The sequence below is a fragment of the Salvelinus sp. IW2-2015 genome, linkage group LG28 (genome assembly GCF_002910315.2).
Source record: "Salvelinus sp. IW2-2015 linkage group LG28, ASM291031v2, whole genome shotgun sequence".
Classification (NCBI taxonomy): Eukaryota; Metazoa; Chordata; class Actinopteri; order Salmoniformes; family Salmonidae; genus Salvelinus; species Salvelinus sp. IW2-2015.
In genome coordinates this window covers 7,015,190-7,043,147 of record NC_036868.1, presented here as the reverse complement: position 1 = coordinate 7,043,147, position 27,958 = coordinate 7,015,190, and the positions used below count along the sequence as shown (strand labels likewise).

Sequence of the window (27,958 nt, the reverse complement as noted above, 5' to 3'; positions counted from 1 at the left end):
TATATATATATATATATATATATATATACATAAACACACCTGTTCTGAAAGGCCCCAGAGTCTGCAACACCATGAAGACCAAGGAGCTCTCCAAACAGGTCAGGGACAAAGTTGTGGAGAAGTACAGATCAGAGTTGGGTTATAAAATCATATCTGAAGCTTTGAACATCCCACAGAGCACCATTAAATCCATTATTAAAAAATGGAAAGAATATGGCACCACAACAAACCTGCCAAGAGAGGGCCACCCACCAAAACTCACGGACCAGGCAAGGAGGGCATTAATCAGAGGCAACAAAGAGACCAAATATAACCCTGAAGGAGCTGCAAAGCTCCACTGCGGAGATTGGAGTATCTGTCCATAGGACCACTTTAAGCCATACACTCCACGGAGCTGGGCTTTACGGAAGTGGCCAGAAAAAAGCCATTGCTTAAAGAAAAAAATAAGCAAACACGTTTGGTGTTCGTCAAAAGGCATGTGGGAGACACTGGTCAGATGAGACTAAACTGTAGCTTTTTGGCCATCAAGGATAACGCTATGTCTGGCGCAAACCCAACACCTCATCACCCCAAGAACACCATCCCCACAGTGAAGCATGGTGGTGGTGGCAGCATCATGCTGTGGGGATGTTATTCATCGGAAGGGACTGGAAAACTTGTCAGAATTTAAGGAATGATGGATGGCGCTAAATACAGGAAAATTCTTGAAGGAAACCCGTTTCAGTCTTCCAGAGATTTGAGACTGGGACAGTCTCCCTAAGCATACTGCTAAAGCAACACTTGAGTGGTTTAAGGGGAAACATGTAAATGTCTTGGAATGGCCTAGTCAAAGCCCAGACCTCAATCCAATTGAGAATTTGTACACCAGCAAAACCCAGTTTTGCCTTGAAGAATGGGCAAAAATCCCAGTGCCAAGATGTGCCAAGCTTATAGAGACATACCCCAAAGAGACTTGCAGCTGTAATTGCTGCAAAAGGTGGCTCTACAAAGTATTGACTTTGGGTGGGTGAATAGTTATGCATGTTCAAGTTCTGTTATTTGTCTTATTTGTTTGTTTCACCCCAAAGAAATTGCATCTTCAAAGTGATAAGCATGTTTTGTGTAAATCAAATGATACAAACCACCCCAAAAATCTTACAACCTGAAATTTTAAATCCAGGTTGTAAGGCAACAAAATAGGAAAAATGCCCCATAATCTTGTTCCCCTCCACACTTGGCACATATTTTCTTCCCTTTGCAGAGCCGCTACATGTCCCATTCTTTGGCATTTAAAACACCTTAATGGAGGTCTGACAAACTCTCCAACATGCAGAAATGACTCTAGATTGTTGTTTAACTACTATACACATCATACATAATTTGTTCTAAGCATTTGTATGGTTGAAATCAAGAAGTAGGATAATGTACGTCCTAAAATTCGTATTATAATGTACGACTGCTATTCCATTGATAGGCTATCAATAGAATAAGGCTAATGTAATGCAACCTGACGTAATATATATCATACTAAAGCATTCAACCATAATATATAATACTAAACAGGTCAAATCCTAATGGTGCAAACATTATGTAAGATACTGTACGTCCTATAATTCATATTGTACGACCACTATTCCATTGGCAGGCTAATGTAATCAAACATGACATACAATACTGAAACATTCAACCGTAATATATAATACTGAACGGGTCAAAGCAAACTGATGGAATTAAGATATCCAGAGCTGCAGCTGGATACTATAGTTTTCGTCACTGTGAATGTGCTAGCTAATGACAGCTCCTGCAACATTCTCCCAGGATGTAATGAGGAGCGGGGTGTTTTGGGTGTACTTGTTTTCAAGTCGGAGTACGCCGTGCCACCGGAGGTCATACCCCTCGAACTTTGCCTATGACAGGCTGTGTGTCTTGTGCACATGCCTGCTCCTACAGTCAGTTATGTGGACAGTTTTGGCAGACACTGTTTTGACCAAGTGTAACCCTCTATGTTATCCTTCCTCAGTCCAAACAATATGACCAGTTTCTTTTACTGGCATACAACAATTTTCTGTGGGCAGTAACCCCCCCAGGCCAATGAGCCCAACAATTTTTAAAAACAAATAGACTGGCACTTCCAACTTCCAAAGTTATCTTTATTGCTTGAAGATATAACAGTTATTCACTTACTGATCTGGTCAAGTTTGTTTTTATCATATGTGTAGTCTCGGTTTTCCCTCCTCGAAGACCAGCCAGGTACACCTGAGGCTTGGGGACATTGCTATTGCCATCCCTCTTGCTCTGGCATGCAACATCTTCGAGGAGGTAGGTTTGGGTGACGTTATCCCTCCTCATGTGACTTAGATTAGTCTGCATTGAGTGGGTCACTTTACTACGAAGATTGGCCTGAAAAAACAACATGCCCATTACCAAAGGCAGAACATAAAATGTAACCTTCTTGAATAAAAAATATCCATGCAAGAAGACCATGGTAAACCTACCACTGATAAAATGAAACAGTACACTCAAGAGTCAATTAAAATCACATACCAATTTGATTGCTTTTCTCCTCAGCTCCCACTCATTCCACTCGTATGACTTCACAATGTTGGTCTCCAACAAATGAGTGTCTGTCTGAGTGCTGCTGTCACACTTTGTAATGGGTTTTACCAACAGTCTCTCCCCTGACTGCATCTACAGAGACAAAATTGAAGTGAACTGTGGGTAAAAAAATATTACTGCAAGTTCTGAAGATGCTATGGAAGAATTATGACTTAGTGAACATAGTGCCTTCGGAAAGTATTCAGACCCCTAGACTTCTTCCAGAGGAAGTCTGGAACTCTGTCAGAGTGACCATCGGGTTCTTGGTCACCTCCCTGACCAAGGCCCTTCTCCCCCGATTGGTCAGTTTGGCTGGGCGGCCAGCTCTAGGAAGAGTCTTGGTGGTTCCAAACTTCTTCCATTTAAGAATGATGGAGGCCACTGTGTTCTTGGGGACCTTCAATGCTACAGAAATGTTTTGGTACCCCTCCCCAGATCTGTGCCTCGACACAATCCTGTCTCGGAGCTCTACGGACAATTCCTTCAACCCCATGGCTTGGTTTTTGCTCTGACATGCACTGTCAACTGTGGGGCCTTACATAGACAGGTGTGTGCCTTTCCAAATCATGTCCAATCAATTGAATTTACCACAGGTGGACTCAAATCAAGTTGTAGAAACATCTCAAGGATGACCAATGGAAACAGCATGCACCTCAGCTAAATTTTGAGTCTCAAAGCAAAGTGTCTGAATACTTACGTATAAGGTATTTCTGTTTTTTTATAGATTTGCTCACTTTTCTAAACACCTGTTTTTGCTTTGTCAATATGTGGTAGTGTGTGTAGATTGCTAAGGGTTTTTATTTAATCCATTTTAGAATAAGGCTGTAACGTAACAAAATGTTGAAAAAGTCAGGGGGTCTGAATACTTCCCGAAGGCACTGTACCTCAGGATATGGAGTGACACAGGCAAACTGTTGGTGGAGTTGGAGGAGCTGGATAAGCTCAGGGGACTGCTTTGCTTTCTCTGCCACATGGGCAATGTACTCATCTGGCTTGGATCCAAATCTTAAAGCTGCCTCCTTGGAGCTGAAAACATAGTATTTCTCCCTATGTTTCAGGACTCCTATGCTTGGGTTGCCTGAAACAACAGTCTATTTTACATGCAGCATTGGGATGTTCAGTTAGAAAAAGACAAGTTGGCATAATACATCAGTTCTGGTGAATATTTTCAATAAGGGGGAAATTAACATTAGTTGTACAACAACGTACACAATTGCCACGTTCAAAACTCCACATACCTGGCAGTAAAAGCCCATCCTTCTTCACAAGTGTGTAACCACAAATTCCATTGTACTGCAGTGGTAATTTGTCAAAGTTGGCGGTTGTCTCAGGCAAGAGCCACTCTTGTGTTTTGATCTCATAGGGGTCAATACGGTTTTCTGACAAGGTGAATAGCAAACAAAACAATTTATCTACTACAAATTAAACATGTAAAACCATTAGCCAATGATAGAGATGTAGGAAATGCAGTGCTTTACTGTGGCGGTATAAACACAGGCTACGTCCCAAATAGCACCCTATTCCCTAAGTAGTGCACTACTTTATACCAGGCCCCATAGGAAATAGTATACCATTTCGGATGCACCCAGAGTACTTACCTGAAGACTCCTTCATTCTCTGCTCGTACTTCTTGATCTCCGACCCCAGTATGTCCTCCAACTGACCATCAGGGAAGAGCTGGGACTGAGCAGCCAGAAAGGGCTGCAGGTTCTCCATTATGTTACTGAGGATGCTCAACAGCACCATCTCATCTTGAAGACCTGACCAGAACTTTGCCAGAGCTGTGAAATGGGGCTGGAAGGATACATAGTACATGAGTTGAGGCTTAGACATTGAAAGGCCCTTTTTCTAGACACAGGTTAAGCCTAGTCCCGGACAAAAAAGCACTTTCTAAATGGAGATTCTCCATCGAGTTAGCTTTTGAGTCTAGGACTAGGTTTAATCTGTGTCCGGGAAACCGCCCCATAACAAAACAACTCAAATACATACACACACACATATATATATATATATATATATATATATATATATATATATATATATATATATATATATATATATATATATATGTATACACAAGATACTGTACTTACAAAAACCTGTGCAGTGGGTACTGCAGTCTTTGAATGTACGGTGACCCTCAAAAGCTTCATACGTGTCGCTAGTTCAGTCTGTAGGGTTTCAACTTGCTTTGCACATAGAATGACATCTGCCTGGTGAGGATTTTAATCAGAATAATGGGTAAAATTATTATGCAACACAATACTCTTGAAGAACTGCTCATTGCGACAATTTCATGTACTGACTTGAAGTCATGACGCCCATCACCTTCTAGCTAACTCACCAAAATAACTTTGAGAAAGGCTTCATGTTGTCGTACATTATAGAGAGCCTGTTTAAGCATATCCAGAGGAACAATACATTCTCTGGTCTCAACCTCAGGGTCCAGGAGCCTCTCCAGCCAGGATGTGTACTGCCAGGCCAAACTCTGAGAAAGCTCCAGCTCCCATTCAATGTCTTTACTGGTGGATGGAATGGCTTCATTCAGAATAGCTGGCACTAAATGGAAGTTGAGGACAAAATTGAAATACACATTTGGAGCTCTGAGAAATTGTTTCAGTTATCAAGGTCTATCAAAAAAGATAAATGTGATGTTTTGGAACTTACAGTCGTCTATGCCCTCTCCTCCTTTCCTGCTGTCTTTGTTGAAGAGACGGATGCCAGTCACAATCATGCTGAGGTCGTTGAGCTGTTGCTCCTTGTCCTTCTTGATGAGGGACATGAAGGTCCCCAGCTCTGACTGGGGAAAGACGCTCTGTAAGGCAGCTGCAAAACACCACACAGTCAGTTGTGAGCAAAATAGGAACAAACTGATCAATGTTGGAAAACATGATTCCCACATTTTAAAAACTCACTTCGATGGACAGTGTAATTACAATTGACCATTTCCTTTCCCATCTTTGTGAATAGTGATTCTTAACAGGTGGTACAAATAAAATAGTCCTTATGATTACCTGTAGCCTCTCGCACTGTGGTGATGTCTGTGGAAGAACCCAGGCCCGAGCGCAGCAGAACATAGCTGACAATCTTATGGTAAAGGCCCTCCAGATCCTCACGTGTTTTCACTCGGCTGTCAGTGATTTCTCGACTCACTGGGACTAGCCTTGACTGTAGTACCCGCTGGTGCTCCTCAATGAACTCACCTGGGACACAAAACAAGACCTTTGAGGCAAGACCAGTATCCCATGCCCTTAGATGTTACACATGTCCCAACAGCTAGGGTTTAGTTAGTACGCCTTATACATCATAAATTGTTAATGCATTCTTTGAGCATTTTAAAGCACCCACATACGTCGAGATGTGTAATTCATGTCGAAGTAGACTTGCATCTTGATTGTGTCAAGGGCAGGGCTCCCCTGGTCCATGAGTTTGTCCACACACAACTGCAAAGGAATAACACGGACGTTGAGCCCATTGCGCAAAGATCTCAGGCATGCTACCAGCCAAACCGGGGACAGGGTCTTGGTTATAATTAAATGCACTTACTTCCACAAGTTTTCTAACATCTTGCTTGGTAAGAGTCCGATCGACGTTAAATAGATTTCGTGAGTCCAACACAACAGCTTTTACCTAATAGGAAAATCATTGATTAGACGACGTTAAACACCGACACATTACCACACACGGCTAGTTACCGAACGCTTGCCACGTTACTAATTAGTAAACCAGGTACCTACCATGAAAGCCACTAATGTTTCGGACACAGCATGCCCTTTTCCGTCACATTCTTGGGCGATTTCTCGAATTATGTTTTTTATCACACTTTCTGCTTGAGCACGAGACATGTTTTAGCTTGCAAGCTACGGAGATCATGCAAATGCTCCACAGCGTCCTGGTTCCCCGTCGGTTGCCATGGTAACCAATTAAACACTGCCACAGGATGTAACAGTAGTATGCCTAGTTAGTAATGCACATCTGACTGGTGAATCTTCATTTACTCAGTGTTATTACTTTGCAGATAATTTTTTTATGGAGGATGTAATGGAAACATGCAACAGTCAGATACATAAAAATATTTATTCTAATAAACAGACCTGACATACAACTTTGTTTAAGTAAATCATAGCAAGACTCGAGCATGGATTATACAATCAAAACCAAGAGGCTGGGACTTATTCAACCTCTGATCACCAAGACCTAACATAAAATGAGCTGACTATTCATCAGTCTCCATATTTCAGCACTCATAAGGCCTTTCCATTTCCCACAGGGAACGCTTCAGACCTCAATTTAAAAAGACCTGTGATTAAGATCACATGGCAACCCCACTTCTTTAGAGTAGAAAAACATGGCAGTTCTAAAAACACATTGAGAAAAATCAAAAATCGTGCCAAAATCAAAGAGCGGCTATGTAATAAGTGAATCACACTAGATACTAGTAAGTCTACTGTAAATACAATGGGGTTGATCAAAATACTGCAAGTTATTTAAACTAATAAGGCCAATTGCTTGTCCAAAGTATCCATAGGAAGTCAAAGAAAACAATAAAATCCTAAGGGCATAGCCAACATGGCTATCAGGTAGGGTCAATGAAACAAAATTCAACATTCTCATCAAGTTCAGGTATTTGCTGTCAAAATACTTAGAAAAACCATGCATTTAAGTCAGATATGACCCATTCATAAAAGCTGAAAGATCACTTAATATTCATAAGTCAAAAAAGTCAATATATTGTGAACAAACATGTAAAGTCAAATATGAAAATAAATACAATGTGAACCAACAAATCATACCAGTCAAGAATAGAGGTTGTCAGTACATTGAATCAAGGGCCCAATCAAACAAATGCATGTTAAGGATCAATGCACAATATAAACAGTGATTGTATACAGCTGAGTAATGACACTAAATTCAGGACTTGCGCAATATAGGCCTTATATTTGGGACATGAAACGTACCCTAATCAGCACCAAGTGCAGACTCAAGACAGAAGGAAAACTCAAATGGATAAGTAAAATGAACAGTCAGTCTACCATTCAGGCATGGTGGCATCAACAGACAGTACACACTAAACGCTTCACCTGCATTGATTTAGCTACAAGTCTTGGAGGGAAAACTACAGTATCTCACCAAGTGGACACAGAAAATATAACGAACATTTTAGGTTAAGTTATTTAAAGACAACTTTAGAAAGCCAATTTAAAACAGAAATATTTACGGGCAATTTCAATATTAACTTTAGAAAGCTCATCTTAAAATAGGAAAATGAACCGACAAACTATATTCAAATTTGGGGCACTACGTACAGTTCTGGGCATTGTCGTAGTAGCTCCTCAGAAACTGAGAAGATTACTCAAAATGGGCCCTTAAAACAGACACGTTTCCCTACCATCACCAAAATACCTGGTTCAAGTGCCTTTTGTCATATTCCTAAAAATAAAATAAAAAAAGGAGAAAAGGGTAGAAAAACATCACACCCATCCCAGTTACTTTTTTTTGTTGTCATTCAGAGGAGAATCAGTCACCTTTCTTTACATAAGGCCAGATCCTGATCAGGGGATTCATGACAAGCACTAAAGCTAGCATGTAAATTAATCTTCCTTTGACAGGATTTCTGCCACAGTAAGCATAAAACGGAACATTCCCAAGTATTGTCTGATCCAAAACCAGTAGAAACATTTTATATCACACCCAAAGTACCAGATCGTTGGAAGTGTCAGTGCTGAACATCAGTAATGAAAGACGTAGTACATGTACAACACCATTGAAAACGATAAAAAAGGTTTAAAAAGCACAGACGTAGAAACTAGGCACTATTGGAGAGCTATACTCTATTGCACATGTGTAAGAACTTGAACCCATACATTTCAGGTGAGTACAGCTCAGAAGCACTTCCTGAAAACAATCTGGGGGCCATATTCCTCATATTCCTCTTGGCTGATCCAGGCCGAGGCAAAGGAAGACAAGTTGGCCAGCACTGCACCTCCGCTCCATACAGAGAAATCTCTGTCCTTAGGGCTTGTCACCCGAACACACTCCCCCAAATCTGTAGGCACCATGGTTCTAATTTCACTCTGAAGCCGCTCAGGCAGGCCAGCCAACAGGGTATTTCCACCTTCACAGGGGAAATAAATACATTCAGACATGGGCAGATGAGTGGACAAGTATTCAGCAACTAATAAACCAAAAACTATGTACCTGATAGGACAATGTTCCCCAAAAAACTCCGCCGGAGGTCAATGTCTGAATTAAGGATAGACTTGAAAATACTCTCATGCATCCCGTAATGGTCTCGTCCAATCAGCTCTGGCTTAAACAGAATCTCAGGAGCCCTGTGGGTGGAAGACGCCACCGATTAACAGATCTTAGCCAACCCTTGATGGCTATCCAAAGGCTTACTTGGTATCACCATAATCAAAACTGAACAATAAATGGCACCGTTTGCAAAGGGAAACACTTACAGTTCTTAGTCTCAATTTCCTCAGACAAAGCAGAACACATAATTATCCATACTCATTAGGGTGAGTGTTTAGTCTTCAGAGTGAGGATACAGGGGCCCTGTTAGATGGTTACCTGAACCGCTCTGTGCCGAGGTGGACGACTTGTCCATCAGGCATGGTGTAATACATCGCACTGCTGGCCGACCCTCCACAGGTTAGCTCAGATTCATAGTCCTGGGACACCCGGCAGCATTTCTCCTTCATCTCCCTCACAATCTCCATCTCGGCAGAAGTGCGCATGCAGAACCCCTGCTCCTGCAGAAGCTGGTACACAGGACAGCGACACACAATACAGACAATGGACATTGTTTTCAAGTGATCATCATTTTGAACTAATTGTTTTAGACCAAATCCCTGTCCCTGTCATAAATACATAGAGAATTATGCGTTAATATCAAGTACCTTTTTAAGGTGCATTGTAACATCATGGCCAGCCAAGGTGCAGCGCTGCACTGCGTGTGGTAGACAGTATCCCTCAAACACTGGCACACTATGGCTCACTCCATCCCCAGAGTCAAACACTACACCTAGTAGGAGAAACAGATACTCTAAATGATTATCCTCCATCTTCAAAATTATTCAACCAAATAGTAGATGTATAGTAACCAGTCTTAGATTCTAGCTTTAAACAGGTCTTTGAAAGCATACTGTCCTCTTCTCTGGGACACAACTGACTTAAATATGTTAACCGACTAGACACATTTGTAGAGTATATAATCGTGCTCGTTTTACCTGTGGTTCTCCCTGCTGCGTAAAGTGCCAGCACCGCCTGCATGGCCACGTAGGTGAGTGGAACGTTGAAGCACTCAAACATGAGTTCCACCATGCGCTGACGGTTCTCCAGTGGGTTCATGGCTGCCTCGGTCAGCAGGACAGGGTGATCGTCTGGTTCCACATGCAACTGCTGGAATGTGTGGTGCCAAATCTGAAACCAGACAATTGAGCAGTGAGGTCAATGATCAAAACCACCACAGCCTGATACTATGGCTTCATCAGTACTCCCAAATGCACCACTAAAGTGCATACAGAATATTGGATAGAATTAAGTCAACAATATATCACCAACCTTTTCCATTTCATCCCAGTTGCGTATAATTCCATTCTTCATGGGATACTTCAGTGCCAGGACTCCTCTCATATGTTGAGCCTCATGTCCAATATAGTTCTCCCGTTCCAAGTAGCCATTCATTATTTCCTGATGGCAAATTAGAAAGTCCGCACATAGGGAAAGCTATGGTTGCCAATACGACCTTAACTTAATGAAAAACACAGCCCAAGAGTATAGATGCCACATACTTGGCTGTTGCCTTACCTCGTATTTTGGCAGCCCAATAATATTTGGGAATATAGTATTCGGGAGGTCCTGATCTGCAAACCCCGCTTTCATCAAACCAGACCCTGTGTCCAGCACAATAGGGGTCTTGAAATTGGTCATCTAAAAAATAAATAAAGCCTATTTTACTGAAAGATAAATATAATAATCAAGTCTATGGTGAATAATGTGGACGTCTAACTAAAGCCTTACGTCTCTGGTGGGGATGTGGTGATTGGGTTGATTGACAGGTGATCTCCTGGCAGTACCACACCTCTGAAACCCATCAGAGACCTCTACTTCTCTCCACTCATCAGCTCCGCTTGGTTCACATGATCCAGATGTTACTTCAGCAGACATACGAGATGGCTCTTCAGAATTAGACCCCAAATGTGTTAATAACACATCCTCAGATTTCTGGGAGCAGTGGATTTCTATCTGAACACAGTCAGAGTCAACAAGCGTTAATGTTGATACCATAGAGCAGCCACCTAGCGTTGACTGTTCATGGAACTCCAAAGGGTTATTACATAAGGATGCCTGTTGATCGGCGAAGGGGTTGTCATTGTTGTCACTTCTGTGTTTATTCACATCTTGACTCAGAACAGGATAACTGTTTGTAGGTTTGAGGTTTCGCTCTTTAGGCTTCGGATGAGTATTGAGCGCAACTTGCGGTGTGAGCCTAGGGTTAGGGTCTGAATCACTATCAGGGCAGTGAGTTCTATACATGGGTTCAGTTGGAATTTTGAGTTCTTGACCTTCATCATTCACAGGAACGGATGCCTTTCTTGGTTTAGGCACAGGGGGGTTGTTGGCATTAGCACCTGGGTCAAATGCTCCATGTTCAGGGCACATGTCACATATAAAGGAGGTAGTCTCTGGTGTGCAACTTTGAAAAGCTTCCCCAGATTTTAAATCTTTCTCTGTACCCTCATGGCTTTGGATTCCAACCTCTTCAATAGATTCATTGGGATCAGAAGTGATTTGTGGTAGAGTTAAATCTTGTGGTGAATTGTGCTCAGTAAGATCACAGTAGCTGGGGGTGTCGACTTCTACCATGGCATCACCACAGCCGGATATATTAGCGTCACCATGTGGGGACTGACCATTTACATTTTGAACACATGTTTGTGATAGAGGGGTTTTGGCATAATCTGGACATGGGGTTGCAGTAATGCTGAGGGATTCATTAGGATCCAGGTTTATGGAGTCTTGGGGTAAGGATGGCAAGTGCTTTACGTTGTGGTGTTGGCTCCTATTGTCTGATATAAGATTATCACAGAGTGCACGGTCCTCCAAGTTTTTAAGTTTAGAAGTCCTTTCCATTACTGAGCATTTCACTACTTTCCTGGTTCTGCTCATCCTCTTGAGTTGACATTCTTTGGTCATCTCTTTGTCTAGGCTATTTTCCATCCCCTCCACTTCCCTTTTCTCCCTCTCTAGTTCTAATAGAAACTCCTGCCTCTCCTTGCTCGTACTTCGGGAAACCACTGATTGAGTGGGCTTTTCATCAAGGCACTGCTTCTCAGCCCGTCGAAGCTGGTGGATCTTGAGGCTCTCCTCCATGATGAGCTCATCCAGAACGTGCAGTCCTCTCAGCTCCTTCAGCAACTCTCCCCTGCTGCTTTGAGGGCACATCAGACCAGTCAACCCAGTCTCCGTCAGCCGTCCATTGTGGCCCATGCTGTGTTCTGAGGCCACAGTTTCACTGGTTGCCTCTGGTGACCTGCATTCACTCTGGTTGTCAGTGTCTGCAGAGGCAAGACTGTCATCAAGGCTCAGGACACCATGTGCCTTTAGGTCACTGGAGGACATCTGGAAAAACAAAAACATTGTTATTAATAATAACAGAAAAATAAAGTGGAGATTCCCATCAGCTGATTATCTATTACAATTTTAAAGTCCGCCAAACAAAATAAACTTAGCTTGTATTAAATTAAATCTATTTTCAATCTTGTAAAAACAATACTTTCTTACAAATCTCCGGGGGGGGGGGGGGGTATAATTTGTTGACAAGTTCATTTTGTTATAGCGAAAAAAAATTATAATCTAATTTATAGAATCCAATTTGTAATGTATGGACAGTTGTCTACTTTGTTCATAGTTCACCAGCTTAAGTGGTTCCATGATCCACATTGACCTAGAGGTACACATTTATATCATGACCTACCACACTTACCTGCGCCTCACTGCCCCATGATTCCCACGGTTTGCTCGTGCTCTCAGTCTTCAGAAGGACAGCCAACATCTGCTCCTGTACCATCACATTCTCTTCCTCCTGTAAAAAACAAAGTTAGAGAAGTGTTAAAATGCAAGCTATTGGCCTACGCCATGGTTTAGGGAGGGCTGCAAAATTACAGGAACTCAAATTCCCTGGATTTCAAGAAAACCCGGTTGAGAATTCTGATTTCCTGCTTATTCCCTCCTGATTCTGGGAATCCTCCATCCGGGATTTCTGGAACACCAGGGAATTTATTGAACGTTCCCAGAATTTCACAACCCTAGGTTAAGGTCACTATTAACAATCTCAGTAATGTGCTAATCTGAGGAGCCAAACCATTTACTGCTTAAGCATGAAGACAATCCATTGAATATTTGTACCAACATGCCTCTAGTATTCCAGCTGCACGGTCCAAGATCTCCTCTACCTTCCTGAGACCCTCCTGCTCCTTCAGGTCCCAGTCATTTAACGAGACTTCAGTCATGGAGCTGGTTATCCTGCAAACACAAACAGCAACAAGATGAGTGCTTTGGCTTTCATAGTTTACTAGGCACAATGGACACCTATGAGGACCATGTCAGGAGACAAGAGCATAATGTGTCATTACCTTTCACAGCGGTCCTGTTTGGGATCGTGAAAGTCATACGTATCCCAGAGTAGAGTGGGGCTGCTCTCTGCAGTGTAGTTGGGCCCATCTCTTGCATCTGTGATGGTGCTGGAAAGGGGATCCCGAATGGCACTCAGTTCCGAGTCATCAAAGCTGTCCTGTAGGATACTGTCGCTGGGCTGTGCCCCTCTGCTCTGAGGGTTGGTTTGTACCTCCGTCTGTGTGGGCTGGTCTCTGGACCAGTTGGATAATTGGTCGCTGTGGTGGGAGCACTCTGAAGGGTTTGGGCTCTTGACGTCCCGCAGCTGTGGTGACTGTGATGGGTTCTGAGTGATGGTGACCGTGTAGGAGTTCTCAAGGTCTTCCACAGGCAGACTGAGCCATGGATTATGGGGCAGGGTAGCGGAACGCTTCAGCTTGATCTCAAAATGCATCGAGTCCACAGTTATCTTTGGGATGATCTGAATGTTGGCCCTTGAGGTGCTGCCCACAGATCCAAAGTCAAACTCCTCCCTGCAGTCCTCAACGTCAGACACGCTGGAGATGTTCTCCTCGTGGATCTGGGGCTGCCTGGTGATGGGCCTGAAGGAGTCCCTGGTGCCTGGTACCCTGGACAGCCCCTCCCATCCCTCTCGCACAGCTCCAGTCTCCATGTGGCCGCTTCCTGCTCCATCAAAGCCAGAGTCAAAGGAGCTGAGGGAGGGAGGCTTCCCCACAGCAGACACCGCCCCAGAGACGGCACTGGAGGGAGACGTACCCAGAGGGGCCTGATGGTGCTTGAGGTTGGAGAGAGAGCCGTGGCTGTGCATGTTGTCCTTAGTGTGGCAGTCGGATCTGGAACAAGAGGTTCTACTGTGACTAAACGTCACATCTGGAATGTTGAGACTGGCTGTAGGCAGAGTACCTGAGGCCAGGTTAGTGTGTGGCACAGGTCCTTCCCTGTGGCTGGCTCTCAGAAACTCATACTGCCACTGCAGCGCCGACTGGAGGTCGTTGATAGGTACTACACCTGGACAGGTCAGAAGTTTACACAGATTCATGCATCTGAAAGAAAGAAAGTGCCAGGGTCAATGCAAAAACTATGATAAAAGTCACCAGATCAAATAACTACGGAAGTCTGTAGTTAATACCCTACTAAAGCACTTCAAATCGCACTGTGATATAAAACAGTATTATGCAACAGTAGTTTCTCACCTTTGTGACAGCTGTTTGCCAGTCTGCTGTAGCTGGGCGTCAGGGATGACGTTGGCCAGGTGAGCAAGCTGGACCAGGTCCTCCATGTCCGGGGAGGGGTTGTTTCTCAGGAAGTCACAGACTGCCTGCCTCCACACAGGGAAAGGGCAATGCATCTCCAGCAGGTGGCGCCGCCTGGGGAGGCGGTCATAGTTCACACCCCACAGAAGGTCTTGGAGAAAGTTCTCACACAGGACTATGTTGTACCAACTATTGGCCTGTTGAGATGAAAGAAATTGAGTACATGACATCAGATTAAATTGACAATGTCTAACCACAACACAAACCACATGCACATCACAGGAGATAAACATGTAAAATGTAATGTCATTTCAAGAATTTCTAATTGTAGTCTATTTCAATTACATCACCACTTCAGTATAATATAAAAAGTTGGCATGCACAATCAGGAATCATAAAACATTAGTGCAAGTGGACAACTACTTTTTTGTAGTAGTGGTAGAAGTCAGAGACTGCTCGGAGGGTCTGATGAGGGAGCTCTACAGCAGCGTGGAAGTTCTCCTTCAGTCTGTCCAGATCCTGCACCCACTCTTCCCTGGTCTGGACATCACCAGGAGGCAGAATCTCAGCTAATGTGTGGATCACATCTTCAGAACAGCGAACCAGGGCCTGACAAGAGGGAGGACAAACCACCGCTGTGTCATTTAGGATCCATACAGCAGCTCGAATACGGCAATGCACCAATCTTAGGAGGAAAAAAATCTGATTAGCCTATATTTACCATGGCAGGGGTATAGATCGATGCCTCAAATTCTGACGTTAACATCTCAGCCCTTCTGGCATCTTTAGAGATCTCTATTCTGTAAGGCTGGAGCTTCTCATTCTGAAGGCTTTTAATCTGTTCTGTTATCTGCAAGTGGAGGTAAATAAAGCAAAATAATTCAACATTTAAACAAGCCTCTGAAAATGGAAAAAGGCAAGACAACTGGGTCATGTTCATTAGGCACCAAATAGAAGAACTGACAAAAAGGAAAGGACTGGACTAACAACGACCAATTTTTGTTTTCAGTTGCAAAGCCTCTTAAAATGTTTTTTGTTTTGTGCCCAAATTAACAACATTTTAGAGTAATTGTTATGTATTATAACAAACCTGCTGTGCCTCATTACACAGCTGGAAGACCTGTAGCTGGAGGTGGGCCTTGGAAAAGGCCTGTTGCCACAGCAACTCAATTTTTTCCACAGCCACAGTTATCCTGTCAACAAAGACAACAATAAGATACCTTCAACCCGGGGAAAAGACTCAATGTAGCAGAATACTATGATGAACCTTGAAATAGAACCGTTAGATATACATTACTAACATAATATCTATCCATTGACAGCTTTGTCTATATAGAAAGTCATTGTGTCAAATATGCAAGTCTTCCCTTCAAAAACAAATAAAATGCACACCTTACTCCTAAGGAAAACACTAAATGCCAGCTTGCCTACATTTACTTTGTCAGCAGTGTCAGTGCCTACCACACAGTACAGTACCTGCTGTAGTTCTGCAGCATGTCGAAGGCTGTGTTGGTGAAGAGGGCTGTCCCGGCCATGGCGTGATAGCACGAGTTCTTCTCAGGGTAGCGCATCTTCTCCACCACACACTCACAGTGCCTCAGCAGCTCATCCAACCCCAGCTCCCTACACACCACAAGGATAGTAGAGTTCAACATGTCCTCTGTACATAATATGTACATACGCAGTCACTCAGCCTTTGCAGGGGCACAAGAGTCCATAGATTCAAGGAAATATTCAAGGAAATCCTTCAAACGGCGTTGCAACTTGAGGCAGGTAACTTAAGCCATTATAAGCACTTAGAAAGTAAGCATATGTACAGCAGCTTTATGTGTAGATCAACTCGGCTTACACATGTACTACCCTAAGTAGACATTTGTTATGTTCAACTGAATGAGAGCCCAATGGTGAAAACGGAGTCTCTTACCGCCGAAGCATTTGGAACTTGGACTCGTTGGTGTAACAGAAGGCCTTCAGCTCAGTGAAGGCAGAGGGGACAGGCTGTCTGGAGAGGGTCTGCAGAGTGGAGATGGAGGACGGGAGCCTCTGAACCACCGAGAGAAACTCCTGGACAAAGCCATCTATCTCCTACATAAACAGTCCAAGAAGCTAGTTAGAAGGATGATGAGATGAAGTAGAAAAAATACAATTAACTAAATCCTGTTGCATCAAAAAAGCATTATTCACATGCTTGTCAAAGTTGTACAGCCACCAACCAATAGGCAAAAGACAACAAATGTACAACAAAGTTGGCTCACCTACTCAACCTACCAAGAATGTCCATTTAGTTACTGTAACAGCAAAACATTGTAACTGAAAACATTAATTATAGCATCTCAAAACAGACTGCCCTCAGCAGTACTAATGAATAGTCAACATGGGTGAATACCCAGTCAAACATGAGTGAATATGATCAAATGGCGAGCGGAGAGGGGGCCGCCTTTCACTTGGTAATGAGGTCCACTGATTGCACTCTGCAATTGCGCAAGCTTCACCAAGGTAACAATGGGTCAGGGGCCACATCACTGAAACTCATGAATGGATTCACAAATGAAAAATCTCCCCACAAATAACAGTTGAATCACTAACTGCACACTCATCTCTCCGGATAGATTCAGTTAATGAATCTACCACAGATGTTTACTAGTGGAAGAAATAAGAATAAAGCTTTGATTGGAAGCAGAGTTCTCCCGCTCTCTTAGTCATTTCATCCTCAAGACAGGCAGCAAATTAAAAGTAGAGGATAGGAGGCAGTGAGGTCGTCCTTTGACCCCTGACGGGGAAAGGAGGACAATGCTGCCGTGTGTTAAACCTATTAGTGGAGTTATGACTGATCCTAAGATAATCTACTGCCAAAGCCCACTGTGGCAAACAAGACTGTCCTTTTAAGAAGATCACATTACACGCACGACAAGACATGTATTGCCTAAGATTTATCATGAGAAGTCCAGTGTGCTTATTTAACAGAACGAGTAGTGACGCTAGTAGTCAATGGAATTCTTTGAAAGAAAACTGTCATGAGAATACTGTTGAGATTATATGCCAATGAATGGGCACAAGCATTTTACAACTAGCATAACTTTCCACTTGACCAATAAGCAAAATACCACAGGATGAAATGACAACAGTCCATGTAAATGATTGTAAGAGACAAACCTTGATAAAGGTAACCCAACTCCGATGACAGTAAACCAGGTAGCCTCCTAAAGATGCAGTCAACTGGCTTCTATCAATGTAGTTGGAGAGGTCAAAGACCCCTTTCAGCAGAACTCTCTGTTGGTATTAAAAGGATGTTTAGACACACCCCACACACAATATGAAAGGTGAAGACAGTGAACCCATCTTACCTTAAAGGGAGCAACATAAGACTTTGATGGTACCAGCAGTTTCAACAATAGTTTCAGAACATCTTTCTTTTTCGGTTGAATTATGTATACAGTGTGCACTGTCCTCCTATGAAGCTAGATGGGATGAGAAATTAATGTTACACTTTTATTGATATTAATGACAAGTCAAAATCACACACCTAGTAGTACAACTTGGGTGGGCACCCAAATATCTTCCCCATTTGGGATTGTAATGAGCACCACGGTTCTGTCAATGGCCATGACAAACTGACATGAAGACTCACTGCACCATTATCAAAAATGACTAAATCAAATGTACACATTAGTATGTTTGTGGACATTAAGAGTCTACCATTTGATTGTCAAAATGATATGTAATCAGACAAAAAAAGCCACAGACAACTGAATTGTATGGCAGATTTCCAAACACCTTAACCAATTTAGCTCATATAATGCAATTCCTCATACAATTCCACTAGAGCTTATTAAATAACTGAAGGCATATGATCCAGCATGTGATCTCCCTCCCCGCCACCACTTCAGTATTATAGCCCATAACCATCATCCAAGCAGGAAGTGACGCACTTCGCATTGTGCCCTAAAGAGCAACATCAGACAAGAACACTTAATGAACTAGGAGTACCAGAAAGGCCAATCTGAGGTGGAGCTATGAAGTGCTGAACATCATTGTGGCTGAACTGGACACAGCAATACAAAAAACTGAGACTCACTGTCAACACTTCCCAGACAAAACCAACTTATTATTATTTTTAATTGTGCAAAAGTGGATTGAGGTGTACTAAATAACATTACTTTAAGAACCAACTATGACCATTACTGTAAAGCAATGCCTACAAGCCATCTAAAACATTAAATCTTTGTACAAAATATTAAATGTTACCTCAAATTATTCAAAAGATAGTTTTTTTGCAAAATGATAGAATAGATACCTCAAGGAGAAGAAGAGTTTCAGCAATGAACCTTGTTGTATTAAGAGTGGCTTGTCTCAAATCAGCCACAACTGAACCCAAGCTCTCCTTCTCCTGTTTCTTACTAAAAAACAAAGCAGCATCAGTAAGGCTTAACATGACTTCCAGTTTTGAGCAATCATCTTAAATGGACATCCGTAAAAAGAATACACATTACATTGTAGGTACATACTTGTACAAACAGAGAAAGTAGTGTATGAAGTCAACCACTTCAGATTTGTTTAGATCTGAAAGACTGCCATGAGAATCCACAGGGAACATGACCAGAGGACAGCCATGCTGATCAAAGGCACCTGTTGACAGAAATCCAATCACTTCATGCGCACATTGTTACAGTTCATGATTGCTATTGTTGTTACATTTTGCACATTGTAACATACAAATAATGAATCGAGTGTTTATTATAGCCTACCCGGGAAAACTACTGCTCCCGAGTTCAACACATGATCTGGAGGCAGCGGTAGGGAGGGGGAGGCCCCTTGGAATTCTGAAAGTATTTGTGCGAAACAAATTTTTACATTAGAAACATGTCTGGGTACAATTTCTTCGGTGTTTTTCCACTAACCGTAGAAACCAGCGCCTTCCAATCCCCCTCCACATCCAACCCAACTGCAGCCAATAAGTAACAAAACTACCCTCACTACAATACATCAGAACAGAGCTTATTTACAGGCACATTTTACACACTTACAATTTCCCACAAACACAAAGCGCTACCGTCACACGTGATATTAGATTGCAACATCATAATAACTTCGTAAATTTGTAACAAATTCTCACGCTGCAGCGTGCACTTGACTCGATTCTTACCTGTTGCGTGGCGGCGGCTCATTGTGGGGTTCTCACAGTCCTTTACAAATGTTGAAGCCTTCGTTATTTTTCCTGCCGGAATGCCAAAAAAATATTTAGAATCTATCCTCTCATATTTCCTAACTGAGCATTCTAAAAGACAGCATTATATTTGAGTGTCGGTTGGACAAGAGACTTGGGATCTAGTCCACTTGTTTCCGCCATATTGAGTTCATTCCGAACAGGGTATCATGCGGTTGAGCAATTCCATTGAGTGGATGCTGCAAGCCCTCATTTATAACTTCAAATATCGGAGGGCGGGGAAAGATAACGAGAACGTGACTTGCATTGAGAGACGCCTAGCTGTTAACATTCTGTGAACTGATGGCAATCAATGCAATGCTGTATTTATATTTTATTATTTTGAGATTCATGATCATGCAATGCTAATAAAATAAACCATTGAACAATAAATGGCACGCACAGATTATTTCAAAGTGATGTAACACAGTTCATCCTAATGAGAACGTAAATCATTCCTGGCATTACAGATTATGAAATAAACTTTTACCTACCAAAGTTTTGTTGTTGAAATCAACATGTGACCTGCCTATATGACAGGTACTTGTGATGCCTGGCATAATCACACGATCAGATATCAAACAGACAAAATGACTGCAACTATTACATAAACAAATAGCATGTGGATAATCAGATTTATTACAGTTGACCAATTGTGATAAGCCAAAGAGACGCATGCTTTTCTGGGCTTCTATTCGTTCACTTGTTATTCAACCTGTACATTTCTTTGATGGTAGGATAAAGTCAGCTTGATCAGGCTTCAATTCTTTAAACTGCTGATTGATGAAATGTTGAAATGCTGCCCTTGTTTCTTCCAGGTCATCCATATATACTTGCTTATCGGCTACAGCTGTACGGAGGTCCCTGATGGTTTTGTTCAGCAGAGTCTCCAGCGCTTGTGTTGACTCCTTCAAGGTAGTTAGTTCTGCCTTGTACCGCCCCTCCGCCTCGTCTATGTTGCGTTGGGCAATATCCATCTCCTCCCTTCGGGTTCTCTCGATATTGCCAGTGATGCTGGATATCATCACTGCCCTCACTTCCACCAGTATCTCATCTTTTTTCTTGCTGGCCACCGCCTTCGCATCCTCCGGTTGCAGCATGAAGTCCCTGTTGTAAACATATCACATAATGTGTTTGTGAACCACAATAGGAAAATCATTAGCCGGTCACATCTATTTGAGATTTTGCGTACTCCTCCGTTGTCATCATTTTCAAGCCAAGCATGTTTGCCACGACAATTCCAAGATGGCAAAAACAGACAGGCAACCAAGCTAGAAAATTATGACTATAAAAAGCACACAAATCTCACTCATTACCCCAATTTACAGCCATGAGCTGCTTTTGAAATACTGTAGCTATCACTCTGATCACATATGTCTACCAACATCTCCAAGATAGTGGCAGCGTGTGCAGTGGTTTGTTCCTCTTCTCTTCGGGTTCTCACAACACTCTTAGCATGCCGCTGGGCTATCTTCTCTATGGCCCTTCGGATCTCCTGTGAGGCCCTCTCTTCGTTTCGTTTGCGCAGTTTCTCAATGTCGGACCTGACCTTGCGCTTTGTTTTCATATCATACTCAACCAAGGTCTCCTGAGGATGTCATGATTCAATTGATTACATAGGCGTACACATACCCTACACTCTATTAAAATATCTGAGTATCATGGCAATTGTAGGTCTACAGCTTTTTATGAAACAATTGATATAGTAGGCTACTCTATCAATTACAATTGTTTTTCTTTGATAAGTGTCCTCATACCTGCAAATAAGAGTTTGCATTTTCTACTTTCCTCCTCAAGAGCTCTCTCTCCTTTCTGGCCCACTGAAGTGTCTCTAACACTATTTTCTCAATTTCCATATCAGCCTGAAAGCAAGACTTATCATTAGCAAAACCTCTTGCAATGTATTGCAGTCCAGACCTAACGCAATGTTCAACAAAAAAAAGCAGCATATTTTTGTACCTTGCCCCACGCCTTCTCAGTAGCAGCTCTAATACACTCCTCCTTCTCTTTTTGAAACTCTGTCATGTAATACTGGTGTATGTTTTCTCCTATATCTGCAATTCAATGTGATACAGTCACTTAAACATCTGTTACAGGCTGCTACCATTGATACACGGAGTGGATGTAGTAAAGGAGGAGTGGGCATACCAATGATGTTTGAGTGAGTACTCAACTGCTTCAGCTCTTTCATTGGGTCTCCATACAAAGCTGTGAGAGCACGGCTTGTGGGCTCTCGCCTTCTTGCAGTGCATCTATGACCTCCTTTAGATAGAGTGGAAGGATGCTGTGAAGCTTTGAGGGTTCCCACGTTGGGTTTCCATTGCTCTTTGAGTGTGTCCATTTTAGCTTTTACAGTGGACCTCACAAAGCACGTAATTATTGTAGCTTTGACTCACCCCATGGGGCGGGATATCTTGCTTTAATCAAATCTAGTTACAGAGATCTGTTGGAAGTACTAAAAAGGTTTCCTTGCTGAAGAAAACAACTAAGAATGTATGACTCCAAATGCATGTGCCGGGAAAAATAATAATCCATTGTGATGCTTTTTAGAACGCACATGGCTCATTGAGAGACATTCCAATTACTGTCTTTTTTCTCGGGAGAGCTCTGGCGCTGTTTTCGCACTGGTCAGCTCCTAGCCCAATAATGGTGCCTAAAGTAACTCCATCTAACATAAATCGATTCTCAATTGCGGTACTCTACTTTCATATCAAAATAATTCCACAAATGCAAGATACACACTTACTGCACACTGTTTTAACCTGTTATAACACAGTTGCAGCCGATCGTATTTTTCAGTGACAACACGTTTGTGGCGTCCATCTGCCTTTTACACAGTGTTAGGAGACGCATATAGATAATTAGCAAAGGTAGTCCACTCGTTTTCCGTTAAAAAAAGCCCTGTAACATGGAAATGTGGTCGTGTGGGAACCCTAACCCTACAAAGGTGTGTACTCATGTAAACTTTTGTTTATAAATGTTTTTTATGCTGCTAATATGAAATATACATTCCTTGTTTCCATTACCGCACCGCAAGAGATGAGTGTTAACGTTTAAAGCGAAGTGTCTGCGGAGGCTCTTAACAACCCACACCCCCACCCCCCCCCCCCCCCCCCCCCCTCTTCAGAAGATACTGTAATGAAACAGCAGGGAGCAGAACCTTCGACTTTCTAGCTCGAAGTCCAGTGCGCCATCGTCCGTGCCGCAAAAGCATGCTCATGCGGCAGAGTCGATATCAGCGCTTATAAACCCAGGGTTGTTACAATACTATCGTCAGTTTTCAGTAGCGCGTCTATGACTTGGGTATTCAGCTCCTTGCTTGATGATGATTGCTAATTGCTCAATATGCTTTTATGAGTTTTACATTCTTACCCTTACTCTATGGTAAATTGTTATTTCAATTGCTCTTTCAGAAATGAATCCAAGAGCTATTGCCTAATTGTAACAATATTTAATAACCATCGTCATTACATAGATCCAGTACTTTCAGACCAAGCCATTTTTTACTACAATAATGTTCAGGATATATTGCACATCTGATTTGATCAGTCCCATTTAGACGTTTTCCTCCCCTTCAATGTCAATAACTTCATACAGCTTCTGGTCGTTCTCTTTGGTGGCATGATGGTATCCCAGGTAGCCCACACACAAGGTGATTGTCACAAGTCCAAATGCCATCACTGGCTTGTTCTGTAAAGGAAACACAATTTGCATCGACAATAGAACAGACGATACTGATGAACAAACAGACTCATTGTCCGTAATACAATTGTGACCAGTGAGTTAGGCTTTACGGGTCTAACCGTGAGCTCAGGGTTGACAGCTCGGAAAAGCGTGGTGGTCTTCGCTCCTCTAAGGCCAGGCATCCTGAAGTCCCCTTCTTTCGGAGCCTCCTTACCGCTTCCAGATGCCATTGTGCAATTACTTGAGGAGATGGATAAGGTTTACATTTATTGTATAAAGAAGTGCAACGCGTTTGAGGAAACGCTATTAATGATTGAAAACATTTGGAACGACCAATAGCGCATCCACAACAACACGTCCACTTGTTTTGGAAGTCATGGCTAACAGTCAACGAACTCCAAGAAAAAACACATTGTTTGCATGTTATAATAGTAACGTCTTTATAATAGTAGAGCGCCACCTTGTGGATGGAGTAGGCTACACTATGGTTTCTGCAGTATTTGTTTTTATTTAGCCTTTATTTAACAAGGCAAGTCAGTAGCATTTGTGTCACAGTTAGTCAGACCCTTGGTTTGGCATTTTGCTTACAGTATACAAGACACCCATCATAAACGATTTTATATGAACGTTGTTTCCCCGAATTCAGAAAAAAAGTGTAATAGCTTGTTAGCCTTGAACAGGGGGAAAGGTGAGCCTATCCATTACTACCACTCAAGTCATAGGACACCTGAAATACCTATAAAAAATGCATGGCACAAGTTGTCATTCATGACCAATATAGCTACAAAGAAGTCAACATTTGCAAGGAACATTCAAATAATCATTGAACTTAGATACAATTGTATATCTTTTTATTCTTTCAGCAACGTAACATGAACTCATGGACTGATATATCCTACCGCGGGTGACAGGTTCAGTGTTTAATGTGACCATGGTGACGCTGTCTGTCCCAGAACAAACTGTAGGATTGACGACAGATGAATCAATGCACATAGTGACTCATGAATGGTAGCTACAGGCTTTAAAGCATATTGAAAATAGACATACTGTAGTGTTAAATACAGGATGCTTTCACTTTCTTTTTCTTTTTTTAAACCTTTCAGAAGCAGTCTTTCATCTTAAACCTACCCAACAATCTAATAAAAACAATTATAGGACATAGGCTAATATTAAAAAATACACATAGCCTACAGGGTATATTTAACTATACTTATGGTATTTGTATAGTGCTGCTCGTCCACAATAGACTATCCAAACAAGCCCTCTGGGTACAAAATAGGTGTGGCCTCTCAGACAGGTGTGTTCGACGTGCAAATCGACTGCAGTAGCCAGCATCGGAAAATTAGCCCCCAAACACATAACGCAAACAGAAAAAACTGGCATAGCCTGTTTATAATCGGTGAGTTAATTATTGTATTTTCTTTCAATATTGTATTTGTCTGAACATAATAGTGTTCTTAAAATAGGTTTAGCCTATTCTATTGGAAAATGCGCACCTTCGCAGTTTTGATAGCCTAGGCTACTTGAAATAGATTAGTTAATCAATTGCATTTATTCACTGGAGAGCAATTGTAAAAATAGAAGCTTTCTTTTTTTGTAAAATACGAATGAATTTATACATGATGTGATGCTACTGTACTGCTACTCAGGAAATACAGAACCAGCAGATGTTGTCATTGTAAAAGCCTATTAAAGAAGATATTCCTTCCTCAGTAATTATAGCCTACACAGATTTGTTATCAACATGATATTTGCCCTTTACATTAATTTGCTATCAAAATAAATGTTAATTTGATAACACTGCATTACATTGTCCTTATTACACTGTCATATTTACAAGTAGCCCACAGTGTAACAAGTATAAACAATAATACCTGTTACTATTTATAGTGGAGAGAATGGTGAATATAGAAATGTAGCCTAGCCTCCTATGGGCAATGTATGATTGGAATATATTTATATTGTCAGATGATGCCCTATTCATCATAACAGGCAGAATTGAGTATTGGCCTTGTATCTACAGGGTTGTGTCCTTGTGTCCCAAATGGCACCCTATTCTTTACAACATAGTGCATTTCTTATGAACAGCCTGTTCAAAAGTAGTGCACTATGTAGGGAATAATATTGGTTCCATTTGGGACAGAGCCCCATATCTACAGTTTCTCCCTTCTCCACAGGCTCATGTAATCAGAGAGATGTCAAACTGGGGGTTTCTGGAGAATGTCCTGAGTGGGGTGAACAAGTACTCCACAGTCATCGGCCGCATCTGGCTCTCCATCGTCTTCATCTTCCGCATCCTGGTGTACGTGGCGGCTGCTGAGCAGGTCTGGAAGGATGAGCACAATGACTTTGTCTGCAACACCCAGCAGCCTGGCTGTGAGAACGTGTGCTTCGACCACTTCTTCCCCATCTCCCAGATCCGCCTGTGGGCCCTCCAGCTCATCATGGTGTCCACTCCATCCCTGTTGGTGGCTCTACACGTGGCCTACCGCGAGAACAGGGAGAGCAGGCATGGCAAGAAGCTGTATGAGGACAAAGGTAGGATTGATGGAGGTCTGCTCTGCACCTATATCCTCAGCCTCGTCTTCAAGACTACCTTTGAGGTGGGCTCCCTCCTGGCCTTCTACTTTCTCTACAGTGGCTTTGACGTTCCCAGACTGCTTCGCTGCAGCCTGGACCCTTGCCCTAACACCGTAGACTGCTACATCTCCAAAGCCACTGAGAAGATGGTCTTCCTCTACATCATGGGCTGCACGTCCATATTGTGTATTGTACTGAATGTCTCGGAGATGGTATACATCCTATCTAAACAGTGCTGGAAGTGTTTTAGCAAGCGGTATATCCCCATTGAAGAGAGAGCTCACTGGCATTGTAATCACACTGTCCCAATCAGCAACAGTACCTCAACCCTTCATCCCACACCTAACAAAGATACAATGGGCTCACAAGATCCAGCTACAAAGGGAAACCAACCCTTTCCCTCTTAAATTGCATTCAATTACCTAATAATTTATTGTGATCAGAATTCAGGACTTCTTTTAACTTAAATTATTTCAGAAACTATGTAGAACTTGTAGTTATTCACCTTTAACTTTTTTGTTGTTGTACTTTATTCATAGATTTTCAGATATGAGAACAGAAAAACAGTACAACCCCATCCCCTCATCCATCCGCCCCTCCCTCCCTCCCTCCACAAAGCACCTTTAACCTTTTAACAGATACTGTTACTTTTAGCATTAGGGTCGTATTTAAGGCCTTTATGTCTCAAAATGGTCTGCTAATTGAATCTAGTATAATTTATATAATCACCTTTGGTATTATGATTCATTACCCAACAATCTAATAAAAATGGTTGGCCCTATATGCTTATAGAAAATAAACATGTAGGCTATTCTTAACTTTATTTAGGCTATTTGTATAGTGCTGCTCGTCGGCAATCTACTCTCCAAATAATCCATCGGGATAGGCTACATAATAGGTGGCCTCTGACAGGTGTTTGACATGCAAATCGACTGCAGTAGGATCATTTCATAAAATGACTTCCTTTTGCATCCCTTTGATGTTTTTAGTAGAAATTGTGCACACATATTGACATTTAAAAGCCTATTATATCAAATGAAGTCCTCTTTAATATAGACATTATGGAAAATACAATCAATTGGATTTTTAATATGAAAAACACTTTTGTCATGTCCCTCTGTGCACCCTCTGCAACTTCTAGGAAAATTAACCCACTTAGCCAACATTTCTCAAATATCTCACCATTATTGTAAAGCCCTAGTCATTGCATTACTTTGACAGTCATTTCAGACTTTGGTATTATGATTAACAAAGAATTTAAAAAAATTCAAGCTTAACATTTCTACTTTCAGTGCTGGACTGCATTCATACATAGACCATGCCTTTTTCCTTACTGACATCACAGCATTCATTTTGTGTTCATGTCATGGTCCCCAGTGGAGCCCATTTATGTAAATATGACCGTCAGTGTAATTCTAATCTATAAATTGGCAGATTCATTCCATTGCTTTCATCTTTCATGGGAGAGATAATATAAAATGTTGAATTTCAGGTAATGCAGAACTCTGATCTTTCTGGATTAATGATGAAGAGAAATCCATACTTGTTTTCAACAATTGAGAGTTGTTTAGTGATCATGTTATATCACAAATCTGTTAAAAGGCATCTCTTTTTTACAACAAGCACTTAACTGACCCTTTTCTGATTGTAGGAGCTCCAGCATTCTTCCATGTGTAATGTATCTCTTGTACTTAAAAATGTTATATGGACGATTCTACCAATTTCTCTCAACCATTTTTCCTCTGGGGGAATATAAATTGGGGCAGCAGGTAGCCTAGTGGTTAGAGCATTGGGCCAGTAACCGAAAGGTTGCTAGATCGAATCCCAGAGCTGACAAGGTAAACATCTGTTGTTCTGCCCCTGAACAAGGAAGTTAACCCATGCCGTCAACCCATGCCGTCATTGTAAATATGAATTTGTTCTTAACTGACTTGCCTAGTTAAATAAAAATAAGCTCTCTACTAGCCTTGTAATATAAACAAAATGACAAATCTGAACACGTGAAAGAAACACCAGTGAGAAA

General features: G+C 42.0%; 4 protein-coding genes across 5 annotated transcripts; 1 reads left to right on the top strand and 3 right to left on the bottom strand.

Moving 5' to 3' along the window:
- Positions 1 to 1,840: 1,840 nt before the first annotated feature.
- On the bottom strand, positions 1,841 to 6,478 carry LOC111954443 (cilia- and flagella-associated protein 206-like). Its single transcript, XM_023974194.2, has 12 exons — positions 6,312 to 6,478; positions 6,121 to 6,204; positions 5,927 to 6,017; positions 5,589 to 5,777; positions 5,242 to 5,400; positions 4,919 to 5,133; positions 4,668 to 4,787; positions 4,173 to 4,368; positions 3,813 to 3,953; positions 3,459 to 3,652; positions 2,524 to 2,667; positions 1,841 to 2,379 (listed from the first exon to the last, which is right to left on the bottom strand). Exons 1-12 carry the CDS (start codon positions 6,417 to 6,419, stop codon positions 2,152 to 2,154), a joined length of 1,869 nt encoding a protein of 622 aa, XP_023829962.1. The 5' UTR covers positions 6,420 to 6,478; the 3' UTR covers positions 1,841 to 2,151.
- A 154-nt stretch (positions 6,479 to 6,632) lies between these two features.
- LOC111954363 (uncharacterized) lies at positions 6,633 to 19,844 on the bottom strand. Of its 2 annotated transcripts, none has more exons than XM_023974037.1 (23): positions 19,612 to 19,844; positions 19,214 to 19,288; positions 18,974 to 19,094; positions 18,763 to 18,865; positions 17,813 to 17,926; positions 17,622 to 17,738; positions 16,393 to 16,553; positions 15,945 to 16,091; positions 15,559 to 15,661; positions 15,190 to 15,318; positions 14,892 to 15,077; positions 14,409 to 14,665; positions 13,215 to 14,258; positions 12,996 to 13,104; positions 12,557 to 12,664; positions 10,600 to 12,201; positions 10,387 to 10,509; positions 10,141 to 10,269; positions 9,807 to 9,999; positions 9,477 to 9,601; positions 9,148 to 9,338; positions 8,773 to 8,906; positions 6,633 to 8,689 (listed from the first exon to the last, which is right to left on the bottom strand). In XM_023974037.1, exons 1-23 carry the CDS (start codon positions 19,631 to 19,633, stop codon positions 8,457 to 8,459), a joined length of 5,526 nt encoding a protein of 1,841 aa, XP_023829805.1. In that variant the 5' UTR covers positions 19,634 to 19,844; the 3' UTR covers positions 6,633 to 8,456. The 2 variants fall into 2 exon arrangements, with proteins under 2 accessions (XP_023829805.1, XP_023829806.1); XM_023974038.1 differs by having other exon boundaries at positions 12,566 to 12,664.
- A 3,262-nt stretch (positions 19,845 to 23,106) lies between these two features.
- LOC111954440 (small integral membrane protein 8) lies at positions 23,107 to 23,676 on the bottom strand. The gene is made up of 2 exons (XM_023974188.2): positions 23,475 to 23,676; positions 23,107 to 23,361 (listed from the first exon to the last, which is right to left on the bottom strand). The coding sequence occupies exons 1-2, from the start codon at positions 23,583 to 23,585 to the stop codon at positions 23,227 to 23,229; spliced, it is 246 nt and encodes an 81-aa protein (XP_023829956.1). The 5' UTR covers positions 23,586 to 23,676; the 3' UTR covers positions 23,107 to 23,226.
- A 973-nt stretch (positions 23,677 to 24,649) lies between these two features.
- LOC111954461 (gap junction beta-7 protein-like) lies at positions 24,650 to 27,957 on the top strand. The gene is made up of 2 exons (XM_023974231.2): positions 24,650 to 24,754; positions 25,533 to 27,957. Exon 2 carries the CDS (start codon positions 25,551 to 25,553, stop codon positions 26,340 to 26,342), a length of 792 nt encoding a protein of 263 aa, XP_023829999.1. The 5' UTR covers positions 24,650 to 24,754; positions 25,533 to 25,550; the 3' UTR covers positions 26,343 to 27,957.
- The last annotated feature ends 1 nt before the right edge of the window (position 27,958 follows it).